General features: G+C 53.1%; 1 protein-coding gene across 1 annotated transcript in view; it reads right to left on the reverse strand.

Moving 5' to 3' along the window:
- The window catches only part of MCF2 (MCF.2 cell line derived transforming sequence), a 52,982-nt gene that overhangs the window by 28,019 nt on the left and 500 nt on the right, over positions 1–24,463 (reverse strand). Inside the window, 4 exon segments of the mRNA XM_030967467.1 lie at positions 532–651; positions 7,560–7,650; positions 13,236–13,350; positions 13,844–13,912. Coding sequence (XP_030823327.1) covers positions 532–651; positions 7,560–7,650; positions 13,236–13,350; positions 13,844–13,912 — 395 coding nt within the window.

Below are 24,463 nucleotides of genomic sequence, written 5' to 3' on the forward strand. Positions count from 1 at the left end.
CTCTGCTCTACATCCTGTTCTGGAGCAGGGCTTCCTTCTTACACTTATGGCTTAACACAGCTCTGTCCCAGGCTCTGAGCACACACAGCAGTGCACACACAGCTCTGAGCACACACACAGCTCTGAGCACACACAGCAGTGCACACACAGCTCTGAGCACACACAGCTCTGAGCACACACACAGCTAGCACACACAGCAGTGCACACACACAGCTCTGAGCACACACAGCAGTGCACACACAGCTCTGAGCACACACGGCAGTGCACACACAGCTCTGAGCACACACACAGCTCTGAGCACACACAGATTGACAACGCTCTGAGCACACACGCAGTGCACACACACAGCTCTGAGCACACACAGCAGTGCACACACAGCTCTGAGCACACACACAGCTCTGAGCACACACAGCAGCGCACACACAGCTCTGAGCACACACACAGCTCTGAGCACACACACAGCTCTGAGCACACACGGCAGTGCACACACACACACTGAGCACACACAGCCATGCCCAGGCTGCTCCATACCGGTAACTTGAGCAGGAAATCCTCCTGGCTGAAGCGGAAGCCGATGTCGGTGAAGGTGCGCTGGAAGAAGCCTGTGGGCCGCAGGACCATCACCAAGTGCAGGTTCCCTGGGAAGGATGCCTGCAAGGAAACGCAGACAGCACTCACCCTGGGCAGTGGCAGCCCCTGCAGCAGCTCCCAACGCACTGAAAACAGGGGGAATCATTCCGTTTTAGGAGGTTTTCTTATTTTCAAAACAGGAGGGTGTTCCCATTTTCTGAAAAATCCCTTTGCCCAGGATTTTTCCCCGGGAAGCTGAGAAGCCTCAGAGGAAAAGGAAAACAACAATTATCTCATTTGCTTGTCCTGTGTTTTGCTCCTTTGGAGTGTGTTTGGAGACTGTTTACCCACAGGTGATTGTTCCACTGCATTCTGCTGTGAGTTGTTTTCACTCTTTGGCCAATCAGGGCCAAGCTGTGTCAGGACTCTGCAGAGAGTCACGAGTTTTCATTATTATCTTTTTAGTATTCTGCAAGTATCCCAAGTATCCTTTCTGTATTCTTTAATATAGTTTAGTTTAGTATTCATTAATATATTATAGTATCATCAAATAATAAATGAGCCTTCTGAGAACATGGAGTCAGATTCATCATTCCCTCCTGCCACAGGGCATCCCTGCAAATACAACAGGAGGGAGATGCTGGGAATGGTTCAGAGAAATGGGATGGAACTGCAGCAGGTTCAGATGCTGGGAATGGTTCAGAGAAATGGGATGGAACTGCAGCAGGGCTGTCCAGCCCCACCTCCCTTTGGAGCAGGCAGGAGGTCAGCTCTGCTCCTTGGAGGCACACTTGTTATAAACTTTAATAATACAGATACTGTTCATCATTATAACTTGGGGAGTGAAATTAAAACTCAGCAGGGAGCAGAGGGCTGGAACATTGAGAGGAATGACAGATTGAGGAAGCAAAATTTATTGCCAAACTTGCTAATCATCCCATAACTGCATGAAGCACACTCGTCTTGTCCTTGGTAATTACCAAGCAACATTTAATTTGTGGCAAGAATTTGGAATTTCCTGTCTACACTGCTGGAGCCTTTTTTCAAGCATATGGTTAGCAGGTGCATTTTTAAATAGATCTGTGAAAAGGGTTCTTGAGAATGAAAAAGAATTTTTAAGAAAGTAGAAGTTGCATCATTAAATTATGGATAAGCACATGATGCAAAGCCTTGAGTTAATTAAGACATGATTTGCTCTGAGATCCTGCCAGGCCAGGTCACATTTCTCTCCTCCTTATAGCATCCTCCTCCATGAAACATGATAGTAACCTCTACGCCAAGGGTGAGAATAATGAACATGTTTGAGTACTTTGCACTGCAGGGCACTTCATCCATGCCCTCAAAACAAAGATCATCCCACAAACATACATTAGTGCTGTTTAAAAGAGGATTTACACCTGAGCTCTGGCATCCCTGAGCTGCACTGTCACTCATTTACTCTGTTTTCTTGTGTAGGAAGGGGCAGGTTGTGGTTTCCACTGCCCACAGCTTCCCTGAGAAATGGACAGTGAGTTTTAGGATCATATAAGCCACATAAATCCAATATATTGATCTGCTGTTATTTTAGGTACGAGCAGAAAAAGAAAGGTTGTGAATGAAATGACAAACTCATACCCTTTGGAAGTCAACAAGAGTGCTGCCAGGGACAAAGACTTGGCCCTGGAAACAACAGCAAACCACCAAATAACAGAGACATTGGTGCTGGCTCCAGGCCCTGGTGCTGTGCTCCTGCTCCAGCCCTGGGCAGCACAGAATGCCTCCCCTGTGAACCTGGGGCTCCTACCTTGGCCCTCTCCTGGAAAATGCTGCAGGGATGTCTTTGAGAACAGCCAGCCAGAAATTCATCCTCCCTCGGTCTGACATCATTATCCCTTCATCCCCTGTCCCTTTGGCCCTGCTGCACTTGGAGCTTTGGCCTCTCCTTCAAGCCCTTTTCAACAGGCACCCTCTGGGTGCAGAGCAATGTCCCTGGAGGAACAGCCTGGGCGTCCAAACCCAGCTGCCCATGGGAAAACCTGCAGGCTTTGAATGTCAGCCCCAGGAGCCCCTGGGCAGGACAGGAAAGCTGCAGGAGGGGGAGCAGGGGCAGGAGACAAGCCCAGCTCACAGGGACCAGCCTGGCTGGGAGCAGGGATGGCCCTGGACACCTCTGGCTGCAGGATGCCACAGCACACACACCAGGGACTGCCCTCCTGCACCCAGGGACACCTCTGCTGCAGGATGCCAACCTGATCCACACCACACACACACCAGGACACCACAGCACTGCCCTCCTGCACCCAGGGACACCTCTGAGTGCAGGATGTTCCACACCAGGACACCACAGCACTGCCCTCCTGCACCCAGGGACACCTCTGAGTGCAGGATGTTCCACACCAGGACACCACAGCACTGCCCTCCTGCACCCAGGGACACCTCTGCTGCAGGATGCCAACCAGGAATGTTCCACACCACACACCACAGCCACTGCCCTCCTGCACCCAGGGACACCTCTGCTGCAGGTGCCAACTGTCCCACCACACACAACCAGGACACCACAACACTGCCCTCCGCCCAATCTGTGCAGATGCCAACGTGTCCTACACCACACACACACCAGGAGAACACAGCACTGCCCTCCTGCACCCAGGGACACCTCTGAGTGCAGGATGTTCCACACCAGGACACCACAGCACTGCCCTCCTGCACCCCAGGGACAGCCCCACACACGCCATTGTATCCCTCCTGCTCCTTGGTATTTCACCTCAAAAGTGAAACAGCTGAGTTTCACCCTCAGTTTCCAGGGCAGATGATTGCATTTCCATTCAGTTTAGAAAGCATTTGGGGATTTTTCAGCTGATCTTATACATACAGGATCAAGGTCGGCACTTACAAAACTTACTTACAAAACAGGAAGGACAGCTTTGCAAAGGACAGCTAATGTATTCCAAGCATGGGAAAAAATGAACACAAGAAATAAGCTTGTAAGAAAGACAGACACCAACAAGCCATGTCCTGTGCCCTCTTAGAGACTTAAGGGAAAGGATGAAATGTTAGGGAAAAAAAAAAACCCACATAGACCAGTAATTCCTCAGTATAACATTCCTGTAGGGATTGTATCTTTTTAAATCATTGTAACAATTTTAGTTTTTCTCAGGGCTGAAGTGTAGATAAGTTTCCTAAAAACTGATCTCTAATGATACTGGAAGCACTGCTGCAAAAAACCCTTTCCCACAATATATTAAAGAAAGCAAAGACAAAAGGATAAAGGATCTTGCCTTATGCTTTATCTTATCCTTTGAAAGTCTAAAAAGAATCCTGTGCGCTTGATAAGCCTGGGGTTATGCAACAAAACACCTGAAGAACCCTCTAAAGCCTCTGCAGCACACCAGGAAAGGCAGAAAGCTCCCAGCACAGTCCCACTGAATCAGGCAGCTGGCAGCACTTCACTGCTGTTCACCGTCCCACTGACCACAGCCCGCTCACCACATCCCCCTTCCCAGGACAGACACGGACACCTTGAGGCCAGTTCAGCAACTTTTAAATGCACATTTAACTAGAACCAACAGAGAGCCCTGATTTAATCAATGCAGACAAACTGGGCTAATAAAGCACAAGAAAGGACATGCACTGAAAGGATCACAGTTACTGCCTAATAACTGAATATCTCATTCTGACACATTTAGTGGTATTTTAACATTTCCGCCAATTTCAGCAACTCCGTTTTCAGACACTATTCTTCCCTGCAGTTCACTGGGGCATCCATGAGGTTGGAAATCAAGAAATTAAAAAAAAATAAAATAAATTTTAAGAAACAAAGCATTATCCAGCAGTAAGTTTCTTTCTGAGCACTGCAGACTGAGGCGGGAGTCCTTATACAGGTGCTGAACTTACTGACTTCCTGCCGCCCCTTAAAGGAAAAGTCATGCAACAAAACGCCAGGATACACAGCACTGCTAATCCGAGCCTTTCACTTCCCCCGGAGCCAGAGCCGAACTCCCAAGTGCTCTGCTACCTTTACTCGAGCCGGCTGCATGACTGACCCGAGGATGCTGTCAGCATCCCCGGGCACGGATCCGTGCGGGGCCCGCTCCGTGCCGCGGCTTTCCTGCCTGTAGGAGCAATGACGGAGCCGTTCCTGCTGCGGGCGGAGCGCCGCGGGCAGCGGTGCCGGCCGGACCCGGGGTGCCCACTGATACCCAGCGGTGCCGAACCCATTGATACCCAGCGGTGCCAGACCCAGTGATACCCACTGATACCCAGCGGTGCCGAACCCAGTGATACCCACTGATACCCAGCGGTGCCGAACCCATTGATACCCAGCGGTGCCAGACCCAGTGATACCCATTGATACCCAGCGGTGCCAGACCCAGTGATACCCAGCGGTGCCAGACCCAGTGATACCCACTGATACCCAGCGGTGCCGGCCCGACCCAGTGATACCCACTGATACCCAGCGGTGCCGGCCCGACCCGCGGAATCCAGTGGTACCAGGTGATACCCAGCGATACCCAGTGGTACCCAGCGGTACCAGCGGTGCCGGCAGTACCCGGGGTACCCAGCGATACCCAGCAGCACCAGCGGTACCAGCAGTACCCAGCGCTACCAGCGGCCCCCGGCGGTACCAGCGGTACCCGCGATGTCCAGCGGTACCAGTGACACCCAGCGGTACCCAGCGCCCGGCCGCTCCCGCACGCAGGGTGCCGCCGCTGGCTCCCCCCGCGCCGCCGGAGCCCGAGCGCTGCGGGCCGTGCCGCGGCTGCCCGGCCTGCCCCGCTGTCCCCGTGTCCCGGTGCCCGCAGCACGGCGGGCCCGGAGCCTTACCGCATCCCGGGCGGGCCGCCCGCCCCGCCGCGGGCCCGCCTCCGCCATGGCCCCGCAGGGATGCGGGGATGCTGCGGGGATGCTGCGGGGATGCTGCGGGGATGCTGCGGGGATGCTGCGGAGCGCTGCCCGGCTCTCCCCGCTGCCGGGGCCGGCACGCAGAGGCTCGGTTCGGTTCGGGCAGGCAGCAGCCCTGCCGGCTCCCGGCTGGCAGCCCCGCTCTCCTCCCCAGCGCCGGCTTTGCTGTTAAGGTGGAATGCCAAAAATCACGCTGCAGCCGCTCTTTGCTGCGCGGATTGGGCTCCCGGCTCGGAGCTCTCACCCTTCCCTTTCCCCCCGCCGATATCTCCAAGGTGCCTTTCCAGCTGCTCTGGGTTCTGGGGCCAACCAAGGAAAGATGCTCTGGCCAAAACCCGAGGCTTGCCCAGCATCACTTCCCACTGCACTGCTAGCCTGCTCTGCCCAGGCAATTACCGACATGCACAAAGAGTTAAAACAAAAATCTGTACAGTGTGATAGAAAAATTTTCAAGATCAGATGCACAACCGCAGAGCTGCACTTGCATATACATATGCTGGAAAAAATAGGACACAGTCTGTGCTTTAAATTCAGCTTCATGGCACTCCTGTACTCCAAAATTGTACAAAGATCAGAAAAAAGATTTTTTTTTTTTAATTGCATCAGGGCTTATGATGCGTGACTGGGAAAAAAATCATGATTTAAATTTTTGTCCTTACACCTGCTGGACACAGAGACAGCCATTTAGGACCTGACTCCGTTTTTAAGATCATATTCCCAAGTGTTAAGATTTAGTGGACACAGGTTTCCTGCATCCCTCTTTGCACAGAGCACCTCCCACTCTTTGCATGGACAGCCCTGACACTGCAGGCAAAGTCACCTCTCCACATGGACACATGGCACAAACAGGGTGTCTGCTCAAATAATTACATTTTCTTATTAAACACAAAATGAATGACACTTCTGTAGAAGCTACAAATTAGGACAGGATTTTTTTCCCATTTGACACTTCCAGACTATGCAAAGCAAGTCCTTCATCCTTAAAGGATGCTCTTGGTATGAGCTCCTGTTCAAACGCTGGCAGCAGAACTGAATTTTGATGATCACTTTAAAGAACTACTTTCTAAATGCTGCTTCTTTTTTGGTGGTATGGTAACCACACTTGCAGGTTCAGATTCTAACATTCAGAAAAATCAGAACCAAAAATACTCTTAGTGGGATCTCATTCCCACTGCAAAAAGGGAGCCCTCTCTGCCTCCTAGGGGATGCTGACCAGCAAACTGCCAGCAAAGCCAGGTATTTTTAACACCAAGTTCAGCTGTAGCAGCATTAACCATTTAAAATACCGTAAATCTAACTTTATCAGAACCAGGCAAGCATTTTCTGCCTCAGTACATTCCCTTCACTTCATCCCTTCTCAGATGGACCAATGTCTTCAACCCCTCAGTGACTGAGCAGAAACAAGCCCAACAATAATGCACCCAGAATACTCGCACTGACCCACCCCCATGGCACGGTGTGGCTGGGAAAGGATTTCTCTGTTAGCTCCTAGCTCCCCACACACCCATAAATGGGACTTTCCTACAGCTGCACGCTCTGCTGTAAATCCAAGCTCTGGTTCCCAGACACAGAGCAATGCAGAATTGCACAACCCCCCTTGGGAGCTGTGTTCACAACAGGTACCTGCCAATGCTTAATGCATGTACCAGATCATTTAAAACACATTAATGCATCCATACACTTTTAAATAGATTTTTCCATCCATGCCCACATACAAATCCTTGTGAAGCCTGTTTAAAGAACCTAAAACTTTCAGTCACCAACAATTAGGTAAGATAAACTAATAACCAGTGTCAAGAAAGAACATATATGGAGCAAAGTTTTCCACCCATCAAAAGCATAGAACATGGCACAAAACATATTTGAATGAGTGCAAAAGAGTATAAACCCCAGGAAATGGATCAAGCAAGCAAATTAACACACAAGCAGCTCATTTATGCACTAAAATTAATTACAGGGCCATAAAGCAAAGTGCTGCCTAGAGAGGAAGCAGGAGCACCATTGCTCTGGTTCCCAGTGTTTTCTGAAGGAGATACACAAAGGCAGGGTGACTAAAAGCAATCCAAAGGCAGGGTGACTAAAAGCAATCCACATTAAAGAGGACTTACTGCTATTTTTTGGAGAGTCGTTTTGACTGATGTCCATGTGTCCAGTCTTCTGTCCAGGATTAGGATAAATTTAGTGTCAGACTCATGCTGACTGCAAGATAAGAAAATACCAATAACCAGATAACGTTCCAAGAAAAGTGACTCTGTTCCCAAAAAAAACCCAAATCCAAGAGCTCAGAATGCAAACCACATTTTAGTATTTCTGCAGTTCTTGAAATTCCCTTTGAAAAAAATTTCCTGAATGCCCAAACTCTTTCCAGTGGAGCTTAGCAACAGGACAAGGGGCAACAGGCACAAACTGAACGCATGGAATTCCATCTGAATATGAGGAAAAATGTCTTTCTCCTGAGGGTGACAGTGCCCTGGGACATGCCAGGAGAGATTGTGAAATCTCCTTCTCTGGATATTTTAAAAACCCACCTGGGGCTTTTCACATCTCCAGATATTCCAGCACAACCTGCTGCAGGTGAGGCTGCTCTGGCTGGGGGCTTGGATCATCTTTAAGATCCCTTCCAGCCCAGGCTCTGTGATCTCCACAGCTCCCCTGCCAGCCCAATGTCCCTGTGACTGTGCTAGCCAGGGTTCAGCATCACCTGTGGCTGGGTCAGAGGTGGTGACAGCAGACAGACTGCTCTTGAAACCCAAACTGGCCTTGAGAAGGAGCCTGCAGAGGGGCTGTGCCCTGGCCAGAGGCTCCCCCAGCTGATGGCCCAAAGCCCTGCCTTCCCTGCCCAGGTTAGAGCAGCCAGGAGGGGACTCCTGCCTTGTTCGGGCAGGAGACAGGAGGGGTGACACCAGGGTGGCAGGGCAGAGCAGTGGCAGCCTGGCAGAGGGGACAGGGAGCTGTGGTGGCTCCCCCAGCCCGTCCTGCAGGGAGGCAGCCACTGGCCCAAGGCGTTTTCCAGCACAGCCCAGCTGGCTCAGCAAGCACAGAGTCCCTGTAACACCCAAGCCCTCTGAGCTGCTCTGAGATGCCCAGTGCGGCCAGGCCAGCCAGCTGCACCAGGGCTGCCTGCTCTGGCAGGGCCCAGGGCTGCCCTGGCTGCAATTCAAACGTTCCTTGGCAGCCTGGGGGAGCAGCACACAGCAGCAGCTGAGCTACAGCTGCTCTGTTTGCACACAGCCAGCCTGGAACCTCCTCCTCCTCCCCAGGAGTGTGTTCAGAGCACAGCCAGGTAATGGCTGCAGTGTTTACCCTGTGGATGCTGACACAGGACAGCCATGTGGGACAGCCATGTGGGACAGCCATGTGGGACAGCACCTGCCCTGCTGCTGGGAGAGGCTCCCAGGACACTGCTGGCTCCCCAGAGGGCTCAGGGGGCTGCCCTGGGCACAGCCCTGTGCCAGCATCATCCCTGCTAATTCCTGTGCTTGGCAAGGCAAACGCACGGGGATTACTCAGAGGGATCACAAGGCAGACAATACTTGGCAACTCACTACAGGAAAGAAACAAAAGTCACTTGAAGGCAGTGCAGGAGCTTTCATTCAGTGCTCATCTTGCTGCCTGCTCTGTGGCAGCTAGGACTCTGACAAGCACGTTTAAGAGGAATTAGCAGTGGTGCTCAGAGGGATAAGGACTGCAATTCCCTCTGACTCATAACAAAAGCTGGCTGAAGGCACGGAGAGGCACCCAGCTCCCTGTGCCACATCTTATGGATCTGCAACTTCACGCCCAAAGTGCAAAGGTTTCTCTTGAATTCATTCAGTGGCTTTGAAGTGTAGAAGAAAAGAGCAGAGAAAATGAACATCAGATTTTACATATGGGTCATACACAGAACACATGGAATAAAGTCTGAGGCTGTGAGCATGGTGAGTTTGACTTTTCAGCCTAAACCTTTATTTGCTTAGAGTGGTTTAGGCAATGTGAGACGGCTCTGCAGGTTTCTGTCAGCTCTGTTCACTCCCACCATGAGCTAAGTGACCCAGGTGGGTGGGAGCAGCCAAAGGATCCTTTGGTTTGAGGCAAAAATAAAAGCCTTTGGTTTTTCAGCACTCTCTAAAATTTTAAAAGGTATGTCTCTGAGCTATAAAGAACAATTCCCAACTTCCCTGGTGTTTCCCAAGGGCCCGCAAGTGAAGAAAATAAACCGTGTTTGCACAGAAGTGCTGTTATCATAATAAAACCTGAAGACAGCCCCCCCGAATGCAGAAAAGGCAGCCAGACTGTAGTGCAGTGCAGGTTAAGAAAAGCTGGTCATTAACTCAGGACAAGGTTGTGCTCAGGGAGCACCTCTGAGCATGCTAATGGACTTTTACCAGCTCCCTACAGAAACAAAGGGAAGCTCCCAGCAGTCTGACAGCCTTGACACCTACTGGGAGAAATTTGACATTTATTCTAGGCCAGTGGAGAAAGTCTGGGACCATTTGCAACCCAGGCCTTGCAAGTTTATCAGATTTCCAGGCTGTGATGTACCTTTTAGAGTGGCAATAAAAATAAATCAATGCCTTCTACCAAGGCTCTGGGGGCTCTTTGTTTGGATCCAGCAGCAGGAAGATGGAGACAGAGAGCCAGGGCAAGGATTGCTTCTCTCTGGGTGTTTCTTGTCACTTTTTGATGCACCAGACTAAAAATAAAGACCTGGGATGTTTTGCAGGACTTGAAATTGGACCCTGGGGCCTGCAGCTGTGAGACTGAGCACAGCCCTGAGAGACTCCTTGCTGCTGGTGGGATCAGAGCACCAGGACCTGCCCAACGCTGAAATCCAGAGATATTTATAGGCACCAGCACCCTCCACTGTGCCACTTGTCTGTGTCACTGCTCTGAGCCACTGCACCTCACCTCCAGCCCACAGCAAACAGGCAAAGCTTGTCCAGATATCAACAAGCTGTGAGTCAAAGACCAGCAGAGGACAGAATAGGATGCGACATTTCAGTAGGAAGGGACCCACAGTGATCACCTGTCCAGGTGTCTGACCACTTCAGGCTGACCAAAGCTAGGAGATGTGTTCAGGGCACTGCTCAAATGCCCCCTGAACACCGACAGCGTGGGGAATCAATGGCATCTCCAGGGAACCTGTTCTGGTGTTTGACACCCCCTCAGCAAATAAACGCTTCCCAATGTCTGCTCTAAACCTGCCCTGGCTCCATCCCCACACGTCCAGCCCCTGGGAGCCCGGGGAAGAGCTCAGCACCCTCCTCTGCTCAGCCCCCTCCTCTGCACATCCTCAGGAAGCCCAGAGAGCAGGGCATCCCCCCAGCCTCCCTCTCCACAGGACAAGCCCAGAGGCCTCAGCTGCTCCTCACATTCCTCCCGCCCTCCCTCCAGACCTGCTCCCTCTGCACAATCCAAGGAGCTTCACATCCTTTGTAAATGTGGCACCCAGAGCTGCACACAGGACTGAAGGTAACACCACACCAAGGCTACACACACAGGGATTCTTTCCATTTGCAAGTTTTACTTGAATGGTAATTCAGTCAGTTTGTTGTACTAACAATCTTACAGATACCATAACTGACTTCAACTGATTTATGTTTTTTTAAGCTTCTACTGGAATTCTGGCTTAACTTGGAAGAGATCAATTCTTTCAGCCCAGAGAAAAGATCTGTATTTGCTGTAAGGACCACACTGTCACAGCCCTCAATCCAAGCCTGGATAAAGTGCTGCTTTCTCACTGCTCAGGTCTCTTTTCTGCAAATGCAGATCTCTCACACCTCCCTGCTTCCAGCCCCCCCCGCAGGTGCTGCCCAGCACAGCCAGCCTGAAGGCAGGCAGCATTTGGAGCTGGATGTGCACAGAATAGAAATGGGCACCTATTACTTATTTTCCCTTCCAGCTCATCCACACAAGCACTTCCTGCAGCTGCCTCCTGCCTGCAGCAGTTCCCAGGAATACCAAAAATTCACTTGCCTACAGAGTCACCTTCCTCCTGGCTCTGCTGTGAACGCACCTGCCCTGAGGACTCGGGAGCAGCTTCCAGCATCCATCTCCTTTATCTAACAGTGATTTCCAGGAGAAGAGTGCCTCGTGAAATTCAGCTTCCCAAAATACTCCAAACCATTCAGCTTGCCCAAACACCACAAACCTGACAGCCCTGAGGTGTTCCCAGGCTGTAGAGGCAGGACACCAAGCAGCTCCTTGGCAGGGCTGTGTGGCTTTGATCCGCCCTGCACATCCAGGTAAGCAGGTGCTGGTGCACCCACCTAACCCTGATACATGGGGAAATGAAATGCCACCCAACCCTGACAGCTGAGGAAATGAAATACCTCTGGCAGGGAAATATTTCCCCCTTTTAGAGGCTTTCTGGCCAAAGTCTGACTCTAGCCCCACGATGTGATGCTGCTGCTGGGGGATGTGTACCCAGGGCACCAGGGCTGGCACAGACCTGCCACCCTCCCCAGGTGATGCCTTCCTGGTCCCCTGAGCCTTCCAGCCCCCAGGTGCTGGGGAGCACATGTTCCTGAGCTGATCAGACACTGGGGCAGGCTGCTGTGGTGGCAGGAGCAGCAGAGCAGGATGATTAAAGTGCTTTTACTAAAAACATGCTGAACGTGTTTGAATCACCAGCAAGCTTGCAGCTCTCATTAGTTTCTTGATTGAGTCTGACCTATTACAGGGACAGCAGGACTGCTCATCCTGCTAATGCCAGGGTGGGATGAGAAGCCTTGGAGAACCAGCCAGAGCTGGGAAGTGCAGCTGCACAGAGCAGGGCTACCTGCACAGGATGAAAACACCTGGCAGGGTCCTGCTCCTGCTGGGCCAGGAGCCCCTGAAGCCTCAGAGTCCATCAAAAAGAGGACAGAGCAACCAGAGGCTCCTTTTTGGTTGTTTTTTTTTTTTTTGTTTTTTGAACAGAGGTGCCTAAACACTCCACATTTCTTCCAAAGCAGCTGCTGATGGAAAGCTCCCACCCAGCTGCTGTCAGCCTGCTCTCCCTGCAGGACAGAATCTGCCAAAACAGGCATTATTCAAGAAAATGAAGGATTCCAGGTAACAGAGTGACCAGGCTCAGCAGCAAGAATGAGGAGGGCCATCAATCCAAGCCTGCAGCCCCATGTGAGGCACAGGCAGACTGTCAGCAGCTCAGCCCTGACACACAGGCAGGTAATGGGAGCTGCTGCTCTCTGCTGGGCTGTCAGCTGTCACAGGGACCCCAAAGGCTTTGTTCTGTAATTAGGCTCTTCCTCTGGTTTCACTTCTCTTTTTCCACAGCAGTGACTCTCTATTTGTACACGTCAAAACATTATTTTGCAGCAGCATGGTATATTTAAGCAGTGACACACGCCAAAGCTTGAGGGAAGTTTGTTGCTAATTAGAAACTTCATCAAGTAAATGCGTGGTACATTCCAGCTGACAGGCCACAGGGATGATGCCCACTCCTTGCCCTGCAGTTCCTGGCACACAGAACACCTCACTGGACACCAAGGGCTGGCACCCCTGTCCTGCTCTGAGAGCTGAGGGAGCCCTCACCCCCACCCTGCTGTACCTGCAGAGCCCTGCCCAAGGCAGGCAGGACACACCGCAGCTCCTACCTGGGCACTGAGGTCAGGCAGGTGAGCACTCTGCACCCCTGCCCACCCAGGGCACACCGCAGCTCCTACCTGGGCACTGAGATCAGGCAGGTGAGCACTCTGCACCCCTGCCCACCCAGGGCACACCGCAGCTCCTACCTGGGCACTGAGGTCAGGTAGGTGAGCACTCTGCACCCCTGCCCACCCAGGGCACACCGCAGCTCCTACCTGGGCACTGAGGTCAGGTAGGTGAGCACTCTGGCCACGCTCTCCTCGGGCACCTGGTTGAAGCCAGCGTTGTCAGGCAGGGTGATGATCCAGGCCTTGTCCTTGCCCCTTCCACCTGCCAAACACACAGGGATGCTGCCCTGGCGCTGCTGAGGGGCACCAGCAGCTCAGAGCACTCAGAGCCAAACAAAGCCAAATGTGCCTCTGAGCCCAACTCACAAGGGCAGGTGCTGGAAACTAATTCATTCAGTACCAGGCATTTCCTTTATTCACTGAGTGTACTTAAACAGCACAGCAGAAGAAATCAGAAATACAAGGGCAAACAAGCACACTGCTCTGGAACCTACAGAAATGCATTTCACAGCAAAGTGCTTGTAATGCATGCAGTGCTGGCAGCCAGAATATTTTACAGTGGCACGAGACAGAAACCTAATCTGCTGCTCCAAAGTGCCTCCATGATTTATTAACAGCATTTCTAGTGGCACTGGATACCACCTGATGGCTAATAGCCTGTGGGAAGCATCACTCTGACAAACAGCAAAGAACTTTCTCTGGAGTATTTAATTACCACAGGGAGAGAGAGACCCTGAAGATGTTCTCATACTCACCAGACAGGAAAGCAAACTCTTTCATCAGATCATCACTGATGTCCTTTGCACAGATGGGTACTGCAGTTTCTGGGGAAAGGGAAAAGCAGCAATCAAAATAAAGCACAAATCCAAAGCAAACACGTTTATCAATGTGTTAATCCAAAGGTGGAACTTGAACTTCCCTAAACTATCCATGAAATTGTGTAATAAAGGATATATAGACCTTAGAGATGTTATTTCTCATGTTTCTGATGACTCTAACAGGGTGAAAGCCACAAGTTGGCAACAAATGTATTGCACTAAATGCACCAAGGGAGCACTGCCCTCCCCTCAATATCCATACCCAATGTAAATGTTTGTATTTCACAGTCAGCAATCCCACTCCCTGTTTTGCCAAGCCCCCCAGTGCCCCCAGCCCTGGCAATGCAATGGGCTGAGGCTTCTGCTGGGAGCTGCAGCATGCAAGGCTGCTGCCCTGGGAGCAAGGCTGGGCTCTAAGGCTGTGACCGTCCTTAATTGTGCACAAATAAGCTCCTGGAATCATGCTTCCACCTGGCACGGGGCCACAGCCCTGGAGAGGCTGCTGTTCTTATGTTCAGTTATAGATTTCTTCTTAATTAAATCATGGCAGAGCTGTATCAATGCCATATTTAGCACCAGGATCATTTCAGAGGCAACGAAGCACATCAGAACAATACACACAACTTTACCTCTCCCTGGGAGAAGGAAACAAAGACCACACTGACTAAACACACGAGGAGTTTAAAGCTGGCAGACATTTTTCTGGATTATCTATAAATGGAATGACAGCTAAAAATCAAACATCCTTGTTCCTGCAAATAAATGTTTTGAAGCACATCTATGCAGATTAAAGTCCTTGGGCTTCCTGATAATCAAATTTTAAACACTGATTATTTCCCAGAGTGGGTCCTAGGGAATAATCTCTGGCTGTTTCAAATCAGACAGGCTGCATACTTCAGCACACTCCAGCATAATCAATATTTATTCTATTTCCCCTTTTTTCCAAAGCTTTCTGGTCACTTCTCCTTTACCTGAAGCTTTCCCAGGCCTGCTGTGGCTGTCAGGGGCTGCAGCCCAGATGTGCCTGGGGGTCACTCTGCCCCCAAGCCCGCAGCCAGGGCTGCTCGCTGCCCTTCCAGCCACACACACTGCTGGGTTCCCCTCCTGTAGATAAAAATGGGATTTCTGGTTGTTGAGCATGGAGCCCCAGCCCCACTGGCATCTACAGAAACATCCTTGATTTTAACAGGCCCTAGAACTGGTCTTGGTGAGAAAGAAGTTTGTCTTGCAAAGATATTTCAAATATTTGCCTCTCATTCAACCTCTTCACCCAGCTTGAGGACAAGCAGCAGCAAGAGATTTCTTCTCTATTTGTTGATTCCTTTTTTCACCAAGTCACTGGTTTCATACTGATAAAATTCACATTTAACAACTTAATGAGCCCCAACACCTGAACCAGACGACACCAGACGTGTGTGCCAGGTAAAACACAAGAGCAAAGCCCGTGCTGTGCACGTGTTTGTCACAAACCAGCGTGGGCTGCTGTGTCCCCAGGCGGTGAGGCCTGGCCCCAGAGCCCTCCCTGCCCAGCCCTGGCTGCCCCCAAAGGCAGCAGCAGCCAAGGCAGGCCTGGCCTGGCCTGGCCGAGCACCCAGGGCAGCCCCAGCCCCAGGTGGCAGCGAGCTGGTTGGGCTGGGTTCTGCACTGCCCTCAGAGGGACGAGCCAGCAACTGAGGCTGGCCAGCAAACAGGCTGCACAGAGGGAGTCAACCTTCCAAAAAAACCCTAATTTAAAAGTTTCACAAGGCACTGTCTGCCTGAGAGCCCTGCCAAGGCGCAGGGAGGCAGGGGGAGCTCGTGCCCATCCTGTGGGACAATCCAACAGGACACAGGAGCAGGATGCTGCCCCTGGGCAAGGCCAGGCACAACAAGAGCCTGATTGTGCCTGATCAGAGCCACTCCTTGGGCAGCTCATCCCTGGCACTCGCCCTGTGCTGGCCACTGAACCCTCCTGGGCAAACACTGGGGAAATCAAGGGCTGGCACCAAACCCAGAGCACGCTGCTGTGCCCGAGGCACTTCAGTGGGGTGCTGCTGTCAACCCTGAACAGACCTCTGTCCTCGAATACTGATCTCTGCAGAAAGGGCAGAGAAAGGCAGGGAGCCACCAAAGACCCTCAAACAAGGCTTCAGCTGATGCTCTGTGGCAAACTGGGGATTTTTATTTAAGGCCACTCTTGGGACAGCACTGAGAAACCCCAGGGCACTGCCCCGTGAGCAGCACAGCCAGCCCTGGCACAGGGGGCAGGAAGGCAGGGATTCAGCAAAGTCCACTCATTTCTTCCCAAGCCAAAAAGAGGCTTTGTGACCAGCAGCTGTTACAAAACCAAGCCTGAACTCCCCACACAGCATCTCAGAGCACTTCACAAACTGCTGTCCCCACAGCTGGCACCACCTCCAGTTTCAGGGTCTGCCTAAAAACCAGCAGCACCTGGATGGGAAATGGTCACAACAGGGTAATGTCACTTTTATACAGTTCTAAAATGGCCATTCATGAAGGGTTGCTGCAGTTATTGCATCCAGAGGCTCCTGGCAGGGGAGATTGTTGCCATGACAGTTTTAGAGGCTGTGAGAAGCCAAGCAGGGAAAAGACAAAGGGGGAGTTCAGGGCTCTGCAGCCCCTGAGGGAAGCAGCGTGGCTCAGCCAGGAGCCCTGCAGAGGCTGTCCTGCCCCCAGCCCTGGTGAGCACAGGGCAGGACCTTTCCCAGCCCCTGCACAGGGACGGATGCAGCGAGGGTGATGCTCAGTGAGCACCCCAAGGAGGGGCTGCCGTGCAGGGTGCAGTGACACCCAGAGAGGGGACAGCTCCTGTGCCAGCCCAAAGCCCTCTCCTAACCCTCCATTAACCCCTCAAGTGCTCTGCCCTTTGCAACTCCTGTTTTCTTTCCTTTTGCTAACCCCAGAGGCCGGCAGCCCTGCAGGCAGCAGCTGTGTCACAGGCGTGTCACAGGCGTGTCACAGGCGTGTCACTCACCTGCCAGGCTGCCTCACACTGCACACTGCCCAAACACTGCCTGCTGCTGGGAACCCCACCTGGAGACACCTCTGCTGTCAGTGAGGAGCAGCAGCTTTCCACCTGGGGGCTGCTCCCTGTCTGCACACCGTGTCCAGAAAGGAGCACAGAGGGAGTTAATGGGGAAAAAACAGCTTACAGTGCCTGCAACCTGCCCTGCTGTGAACTGCACACTGCCCACGGACACACACATCACACAAAGCCTGTGCCAAGTGCCAAAGAGCCAAAGTTCCTGCTCCTGGTGCCCCCAGGAGCTGCCCCCACACTGCTCCAGGCAGCTCCTCCTGGGCATCTGTCCCACCTGTGTGCCCCGCAACAGGCTGGCACCTGCAGCAGCATCCTGCTACTCCCTGCTGTCTGTCTGTCCTGCCCACAACAGGACACACACCCCGGCTGCTGTCTGTCTGTCCTGCCCACAACAGGACACACACCCTGGCTGCTGTCTGTCTGTCCTGCCCACAACAGGACACACTGCTGGGCACAGGCAGAGCAGGTGTTTACACAGCCCTGGGAGGGGCTGGCACACACAGGTGGCACGAGGCTGATGGAGATGGACACAGCCATGGCACGTGTGGCACACAGCAGCTCGCTGTGCTCCTCAACAAGGCCTGCTCTGTTCACCAGAAGGTGATTTAGGAACCTGCTCTGGGCAGAGAACCGACAGCCAAGGTTCTGGGGCTGCTTCCTGGGTGTGAGAGCCAACTCTTGGGTGGCCAGGAGCAAATGGTGTCCCCACCTGGGACGGAACAGGCAGTGCCAGCAGGGCTGGCAAAGGGCCATGAGCACCCTGATGCCAAGGGCAGGGAGGAGCCTGCAGACCCCAGCCTGCTGCAGGTGCCCATGGCTGTGTCAGACTGGCACCCAGGGCAGTGCTGAGCCCTGCTGAGCCCTGCTGCAGGTGCCCATGGCTGTGTGTGTGACACTGGCACCAACCAAGGGCAGTGCTGAACCCTGCTGCAGGTGCCCATGGCTGTGTGTGTGACACTGGCACCCAGGGCAGTGCTGAACCCTGCTGCAGGTGCCCATGGCTGTGTGTGTGACACTGGCACCCAGGGCAGTGCTGAACCCTGCTGAACCCTGCTGCAGGTGCCCATGGCTGTGTGTGTGACACTGGCACCAACCAGGGCAGTGCTGAGCCCTGCTGCAGGTGCCCATGGCTGTGTGTGTGACACTGGCACCAACCAAGGGCAGTGCTGAGCCCTGCTGCAGGTGCCCATGGCTGTGTGTGTGACACTGGCACCCAGGGCAGTGCTGAGCCCTGCTGCAGGTGCCCATGGCTGTGTGTGTGACACTGGCACCAACCAAGGGCAGTGCTGAGCCCTGCTGCAGGTGCCCATGGCTGTGTGTGTGTCACACTGGCACCAACCAGGGGCAGTGCTGAACCCTGCTGAGCCCTGCTGCAGGTGCCCATGGCTGTGTCAGACTGGCACCCAGGGCAGTGCTGAGCCCTGCTGAACCCTGCTGCAGGTGCCCATGGCTGTGTGTGTGACACTGGCACCAACCAAGGGCAGTGCTGAGCCCTGCTGCAGGTGCCCATGGCTGTGTGTGTGACACTGGCACCAACCAAGGGCAGTGCTGAACCCTGCTGCAGGTGCTGGACTAACCTGGGCACCGAGCAGAACCATGGAATTCCCTGGAATTCCAGCTGCTGTGCCATTCCCTGTGCCCAGTGAGTGACACAAAAGACACATTAAAATATTTATGGCAGAAAGCTTCAACGCCTGCGACTGCTGCAAGAGTCTTTGTCCCCAGAGCCCCTGGGGACAGCTCCCACCTCTCTGTGGCCAGGGGCTCACCTGCCCACCCCCAGCCCTGGCTCAGCACCTGCTGCCTGCCCACAGCCAGCCAAAAGCAGCTTTCATGCCGAGGGAAAGGTCAGCAATGAGGTTCATAAATGGCTGTTTTTCTGGGAGATGTGATGTGCTGATCCTGAGGAGGATGGCCCCTGCAAGGCCTGAAGTCCTGCACAGGACATGAAAGTCCCACCAGGATTAGTCCATCCCTAGGAGTGATGGCTTGGTCACCTCCCCAGGTTCAAGGACTCCTTAAATGATCTTTTCTCAGACTGGGGAGGATTTTTAAGGAACAGCTCACTCTATTTCCAAGCTCCTTCCTTCCCTTGTCCCCAAGCACCTGCTCCAACACAGCGTGGGAAGCAGCAGCAGATGGCTCTCTCTTCTGACCCAGGGCTGTGCCTCTCCTGCGAGGCCTTCCAGGGCTCGTGTGCATGGGAGCTCCTGTGCAGACACACCCCCACACCCAGCCTGGGGCTGTGCTCACCCAGAAACCACACAGCAGAAACAGGAAAGCTCCTGAAAAACCACCATGACCTTTTCAAAAGGCTTAGATTTAGACACACTGAGGATAAGAGGAAAAAGGAAAAAAAAAAAAAAAAAAAAAAAAGGTGCTGTGAAAGGAAAAGAAGGAAGAAATGGAAAATGTTAACTGGGTGCAATTCAGGTTTGAGGACCATCACCCAGGCAGTGTGACTGTCCCCACGGGACAGCCCAACCCCACCCTCCAGCAGGAGCCAGCCCTGTGCCCAAACAGGGCTGGGACCACCACCCCCAGGTGTGCACGGAGCCCTGGCTCTGGCTCCAGAGCCCAGCTGCCAGCCTGGGGCAGGGCATTCCACTGCCAGGCATGCCTCCAGCCTGGGGCAGGGCATCCCAGTGCCAGGCATGTCCCCAGCCTGGGGCAGGGCATCCCAGTGCCAGGCATGTCCCCAGCCTGGGGCAGGGCATCCCAGTGCCAGCCATGCCCCCAGGAGCTGCAGTGGGACAGCAGGAGCAGCCAGGGCACTGGGGTGGTGTCGCAGACATCTTTTCATTAAAATCCTTCTTTAGGATTTTTCCTCCTGAGAAGCTGAGATGCTCCACGAACAAAATGTAAACAATGGGTATCTGCTGCTGTGGAATGCAACAGGTGGATTTTTGATTGGCCCATCTTGGATGTTTATAATTAATGGCCAATCAAGGGTGAGCTATCTCGAACAGAATCCGAGACAGCTCCTTTTGTTACCATTCTTTTCTATCCTATTCTTAGCTTAGCTAGCCTTCTGAGATGAACCTTTTCCTTCTGTTTTTTAGCGTAGTTGTAATGTAATATATATATCATAAAATAATAAATCAGCCTTCTGAAACATGGAGTCAGATCCTCGTCTCTTCCCTCAACCTGAAAACCCCTGTGAGCACGGTCACAGGGTGGCACAGCTGCAGCCACCCCAAACCAGCACAGCCCCATCCTGCTGGGCAGCCACTGCTGCCAAGGACAAGGTGCAGGCAGGCAAAGATCCCAGAGCCATGGCAATGCCATCCTTCCACACAGTTCTGGGAGCTGCAGTGAGCACAGGGGCTGCAGGAGCCATGGCTGAGCCACGCTGCCAGGGAGCAGGAGGAGGAAGAGGAGGATGTTCAGGGCAGGTTGAAAGATCCCCTCTGCTGGAGACCGTGGAGGTTTGGGGCCTGGGGGTGGTGGGGAGGGAATCTCTTCCAATTTATATTTAGCAGCTGAGAAACTGGGGAAGCTTTGCTAAGAAAAGGTGAAGCAAAAGCAAATTAAGCAGCACCAAGGCTTAGCTGCTGCCTCCTGCTATGCTGTGATGTTTTCGTGTCCAATCAGAGAAACCCCACTCTCATATCACACCAAAGTAAGCACAAATTGGGAATGATAAAAGCTCCACCATACATGAATTCACGTCAGTTGCGAGAAATGTAATAAAAGATCCCCAACACCCCCTCTTTTGGATTCAACCTCAGTGTGGGAGTTGAGAAAATCTAGTTTCCTGCATTGCTAACATGTAGGAGCTCCACTGTACTTTAGTTTTCTCCTTTTTCCAGTTTGAGTCGCTCCTCCCTTACTGAAGAGAGCAGTCCATGTGCTTGCCCACCAGCACCAGGGCACCCCCGCCACACATCTTCCCAGTCCTGACAGCCCCTAAACCAGAGCCACTCAGCACAAAACACTTCCAAAACCCAATAAAAATATACAGACATCAGTAACTTTCCCATCATCATTCAGCACCATGCAAACGCTGATTTTTCAAAGAGAAATTCCAGCACAAAGCAACTCCTGGGAGATATTTCAGCAGTAAATCCTGGGGCCTCACTGGCTGCCTGGAGAAGCTGGAATGAAGTTCACTGAGGACACTGGAACAATTTCTTTCACAGCTGACACAGCCAGGGAACTAAACTATGCAGCCAGGATCCCCCAATGGCATCACCTGGAAACTCTACTGTAAAGCAAGGGAAAGCAAACACCATTTTTCCTGAACTGAAAGTGGAAATGCCCAACTCTGGCATTCCCCCACTGAGCAAAAGCACATTTCCAGACCCAGCTGAGCTGCTCCTGCAGCAGAGCAGGCCTGTGCGATGGCAAGGGAGGTGGGGAGGACACTGCTGGTGCTTGCTGGCTGTGTCAGCCCCTGTTTGCCCTGACAGACACCCCCAGAGCAGCAGGATAACTGTGCTGAGCTAGGGAACAGCTCTGCCCAGGACATCCTGACCCATCCCTGCCCTAAAACCAAGCCCAGCACGGCCTGGGAGGAAAAAGGCATGCAGAAAACAAGCCAGCACTGCCACCAGCACGCCTCACACTGCAGCTCCCCTGCCCACCCATTTCCCACTGGCCTGGCACTGCCCAGCGTGAGGGAGGCTGGCACAGAGCAGGCTGAGCAGGCCCTGCCCCGTGCTCAGCACATGTCCCCAAAGCCCCTGTCACAGCGACACATGGCTGTGCACAGAGCCTTGGGGCTGCTCTGGGGCTGCTCTGGGGCTGGCCTGTGGTTGGTCTGTGGCTCCAGCACTCCCCTGCAATCCCACCTGCCAAAACCAACACTAACAAAGGCTCCCACGGCAGCACAAGCAGGGCAGTGTCCCAGCTCTAACCCCCATCCCAGGCACCCTGTGTCTCTGAGCATCCTCTCGTTCGGTGGCAAAGAGAGCTCTCTGGGAAACTCTTTCTTTCCCTCACCATGTTTTACACCTCAGTTGTGCGCTCCCACACAGCCCTGCTGTCACTTCACTTTTGTCCTGGTACATGAATGATAACCATTGAAGTGGTTGTAGCAAATGTGCTGTGGGGAGAGGAAGCACAGCCCACGTACTACTGAGTGCTCCAGACTACTCCTGCTCCGCGGGCCACCCGAGGGCCTGGCTGATGCCAGCACAGGGCTGCTGGGGGCTGCCATGGTTCTGCCATGCTCTGGGGGAGCCCAAGCCATCTGAGAGATGGGAATGGCCATAAAGGGCTTGGGATTTTTACTGGCTTTTATCTCAGTCTGAGGCAGGTACGGGTTTCTACTAGAAACAACCAACAAGTTTCCAGTACTGCTGCATGTAGGGAAATGGTTAAAACATGGTCCCAGATCAGGCTGAACGCTCACAAATTGGCAATAAGGGAAAAAAGCTTCTGATTTATTTTTAATCTCATGATTTGGAGAGCCTTACTCAACTTTGCCTCTTTGTCAACATTTTATTTTCAGAACCTGTGTGGATGCCAAATCATGGGTCCAGATCCTGCAGCTATAACCACACAAATGTGCCTTTGTGGGGGTATTTTGGCTCTGTATGACCATTACACAAAGGTCATCTGCCAAAAGCCGGCTGGGAGAGAGGGCTCATGCTCAGAAGAAACCTACAGCCTGCCCTCACCTGGTTCCCAGTGCACAGCTCGCAGCAAACCATGGCACCAGCTCCTGCTCCAGCAGCGGGGCTGTTCCCTGCCAAGAGCAGCACAAGGAGCATTTAACCACATCCATTCAAGCAGCACCCTTTGCTAACCGACCATGACAGCCCTGCCTGCAGTACCTGCCCCATTTCAGGGTGCAGGGAGAGGAGCAGGTCAGGTGGGCAGGGCAGGCAGAGCAGCAGGTGCTGCGGCAGCACCCCAGAGGGACACGGACACAGCAGCTCTGGGCCGTTGGTACAGCCCTCACCTGTGACCCACCCCTGGCAGATTCCTCCTGCACCACAGCTGTGCCTTGCAAAGATGTCAAGAAGGCTGGCACTAGACAGGGAGCCTTTTTTGGGTCAGTGTGTCTTTTCTGTGCCCAGCACAGCTGCAAGCACTCCACCAGCTGCACACCAACGAGGAGTGCTGGCTCTGCCTGCTCCCACTCCTGCCAAGGTGGGCATCCTCCAGTGAGCCTGGAGCCACCCGAGGGCCCCTTCCCCTCCTGGTTCGGAAAAGGCCTCACCGCAAAACACACCTGTAACTGCTGCCCTCACCGCAAACACACCTGTAACTGCCCTCACCGCAAACACACCTGTAACTGCCCTCACTGCAAAAACACCTGTAACTGCCCTCACTGCAAAAACACCTGTAACTGCCCTCACTGCAAACACACCTGTAACTCCCCTCACTGCAAAAACACCTGTAACTGCCCTCACCACAAAAACACCTGTAACTGCCCTCACCGCAAAAACACCTGTAACTCCCCTCACTGCAAAAACACCTGTAACTGCTGCCCTCACCGCAAACACACCTGTAACTGCCCTCACCGCAAACACACCTGTAACTGCCCTCACTGCAAACACACCTGTAACTGCCCTCACCGCAAAAACACCTGTAACTGCCCTCACTGCAAACACACCTGTAACTGCCCTCACCGCAAACACACCTGTAACTGCCCTCACCGCAAACACACCTGTAACTCCCCTCACCACAAAAACACCTGTAACTGCCCTCACTGCAAACACACCTGTAACTGCCCTCACCGCAAAAACACCTGTAACTGCCCTCACCGCAAAAACACCTGTAACTGCCCTCACCGCAAAAACACCTGTAACTGCCCTCACCGCAAAAACACCTGTAACTGCCCTCACCGCAAAAACACCTGTAACTGCCCTCACCGCAAAAACACCTGTAACTGCCCTCACCGCAAAAACACCTGTAACTGCCCTCACCGCAAAAACACCTGTAACTGCCCTCACCGCAAAAACACCTGTAACTCCCCTCACCGCAAAAACACCTGTAACTCCCCTTGCTGCAAAAACACCTGTAACTCCCCTCACCACAAAAACACCTGTAACTCCCCTTGGGAAAACAGGAAAATAATGAAAAAGTGAGAACTCCACACAATTTCTGAGCAGATCACCGTCCACCAAAGGAAACATCGCAGAGGCAGCTACGGCCTGAGATAAGGGATCAGATTGCATGTGCTTCTCACGTTCAGGGTGTGCGGGCACAGAAGCACAGCGGCTTCAGTACAGTGCTGCATTCCCGACACAGCCGGGCGCTCGGGGGTGCTCGGGGACACGGGACACGGGGGGTGCCGAGGGGTCTGACAGAGGAGCACACCTCACACACACCTATCTCCTGCTCCCCCGCTTCCACCCGGGACGGGCAGCCACGGCCAGAGCGGAGCTACAGCTTCCCCGGGAAGAGTTCTTCAGCTGTGGCGCGGGAGCCGCGCCGGGGCTCGCACTGGGGAACATCCATCCCCGTGCCCCGGCAGCGCCTGCCGCCCGCACCGGGCACCCCGGGCACTTCGAGCACCCCGGGCACTCCGGACACGCACTCGGGGACACCGGACACTCCGGGCA

The sequence above is a fragment of the Camarhynchus parvulus genome, chromosome 4A (genome assembly GCF_901933205.1).
Source record: "Camarhynchus parvulus chromosome 4A, STF_HiC, whole genome shotgun sequence".
Lineage (NCBI taxonomy): Eukaryota > Metazoa > Chordata > Aves > Passeriformes > Thraupidae > Camarhynchus > Camarhynchus parvulus.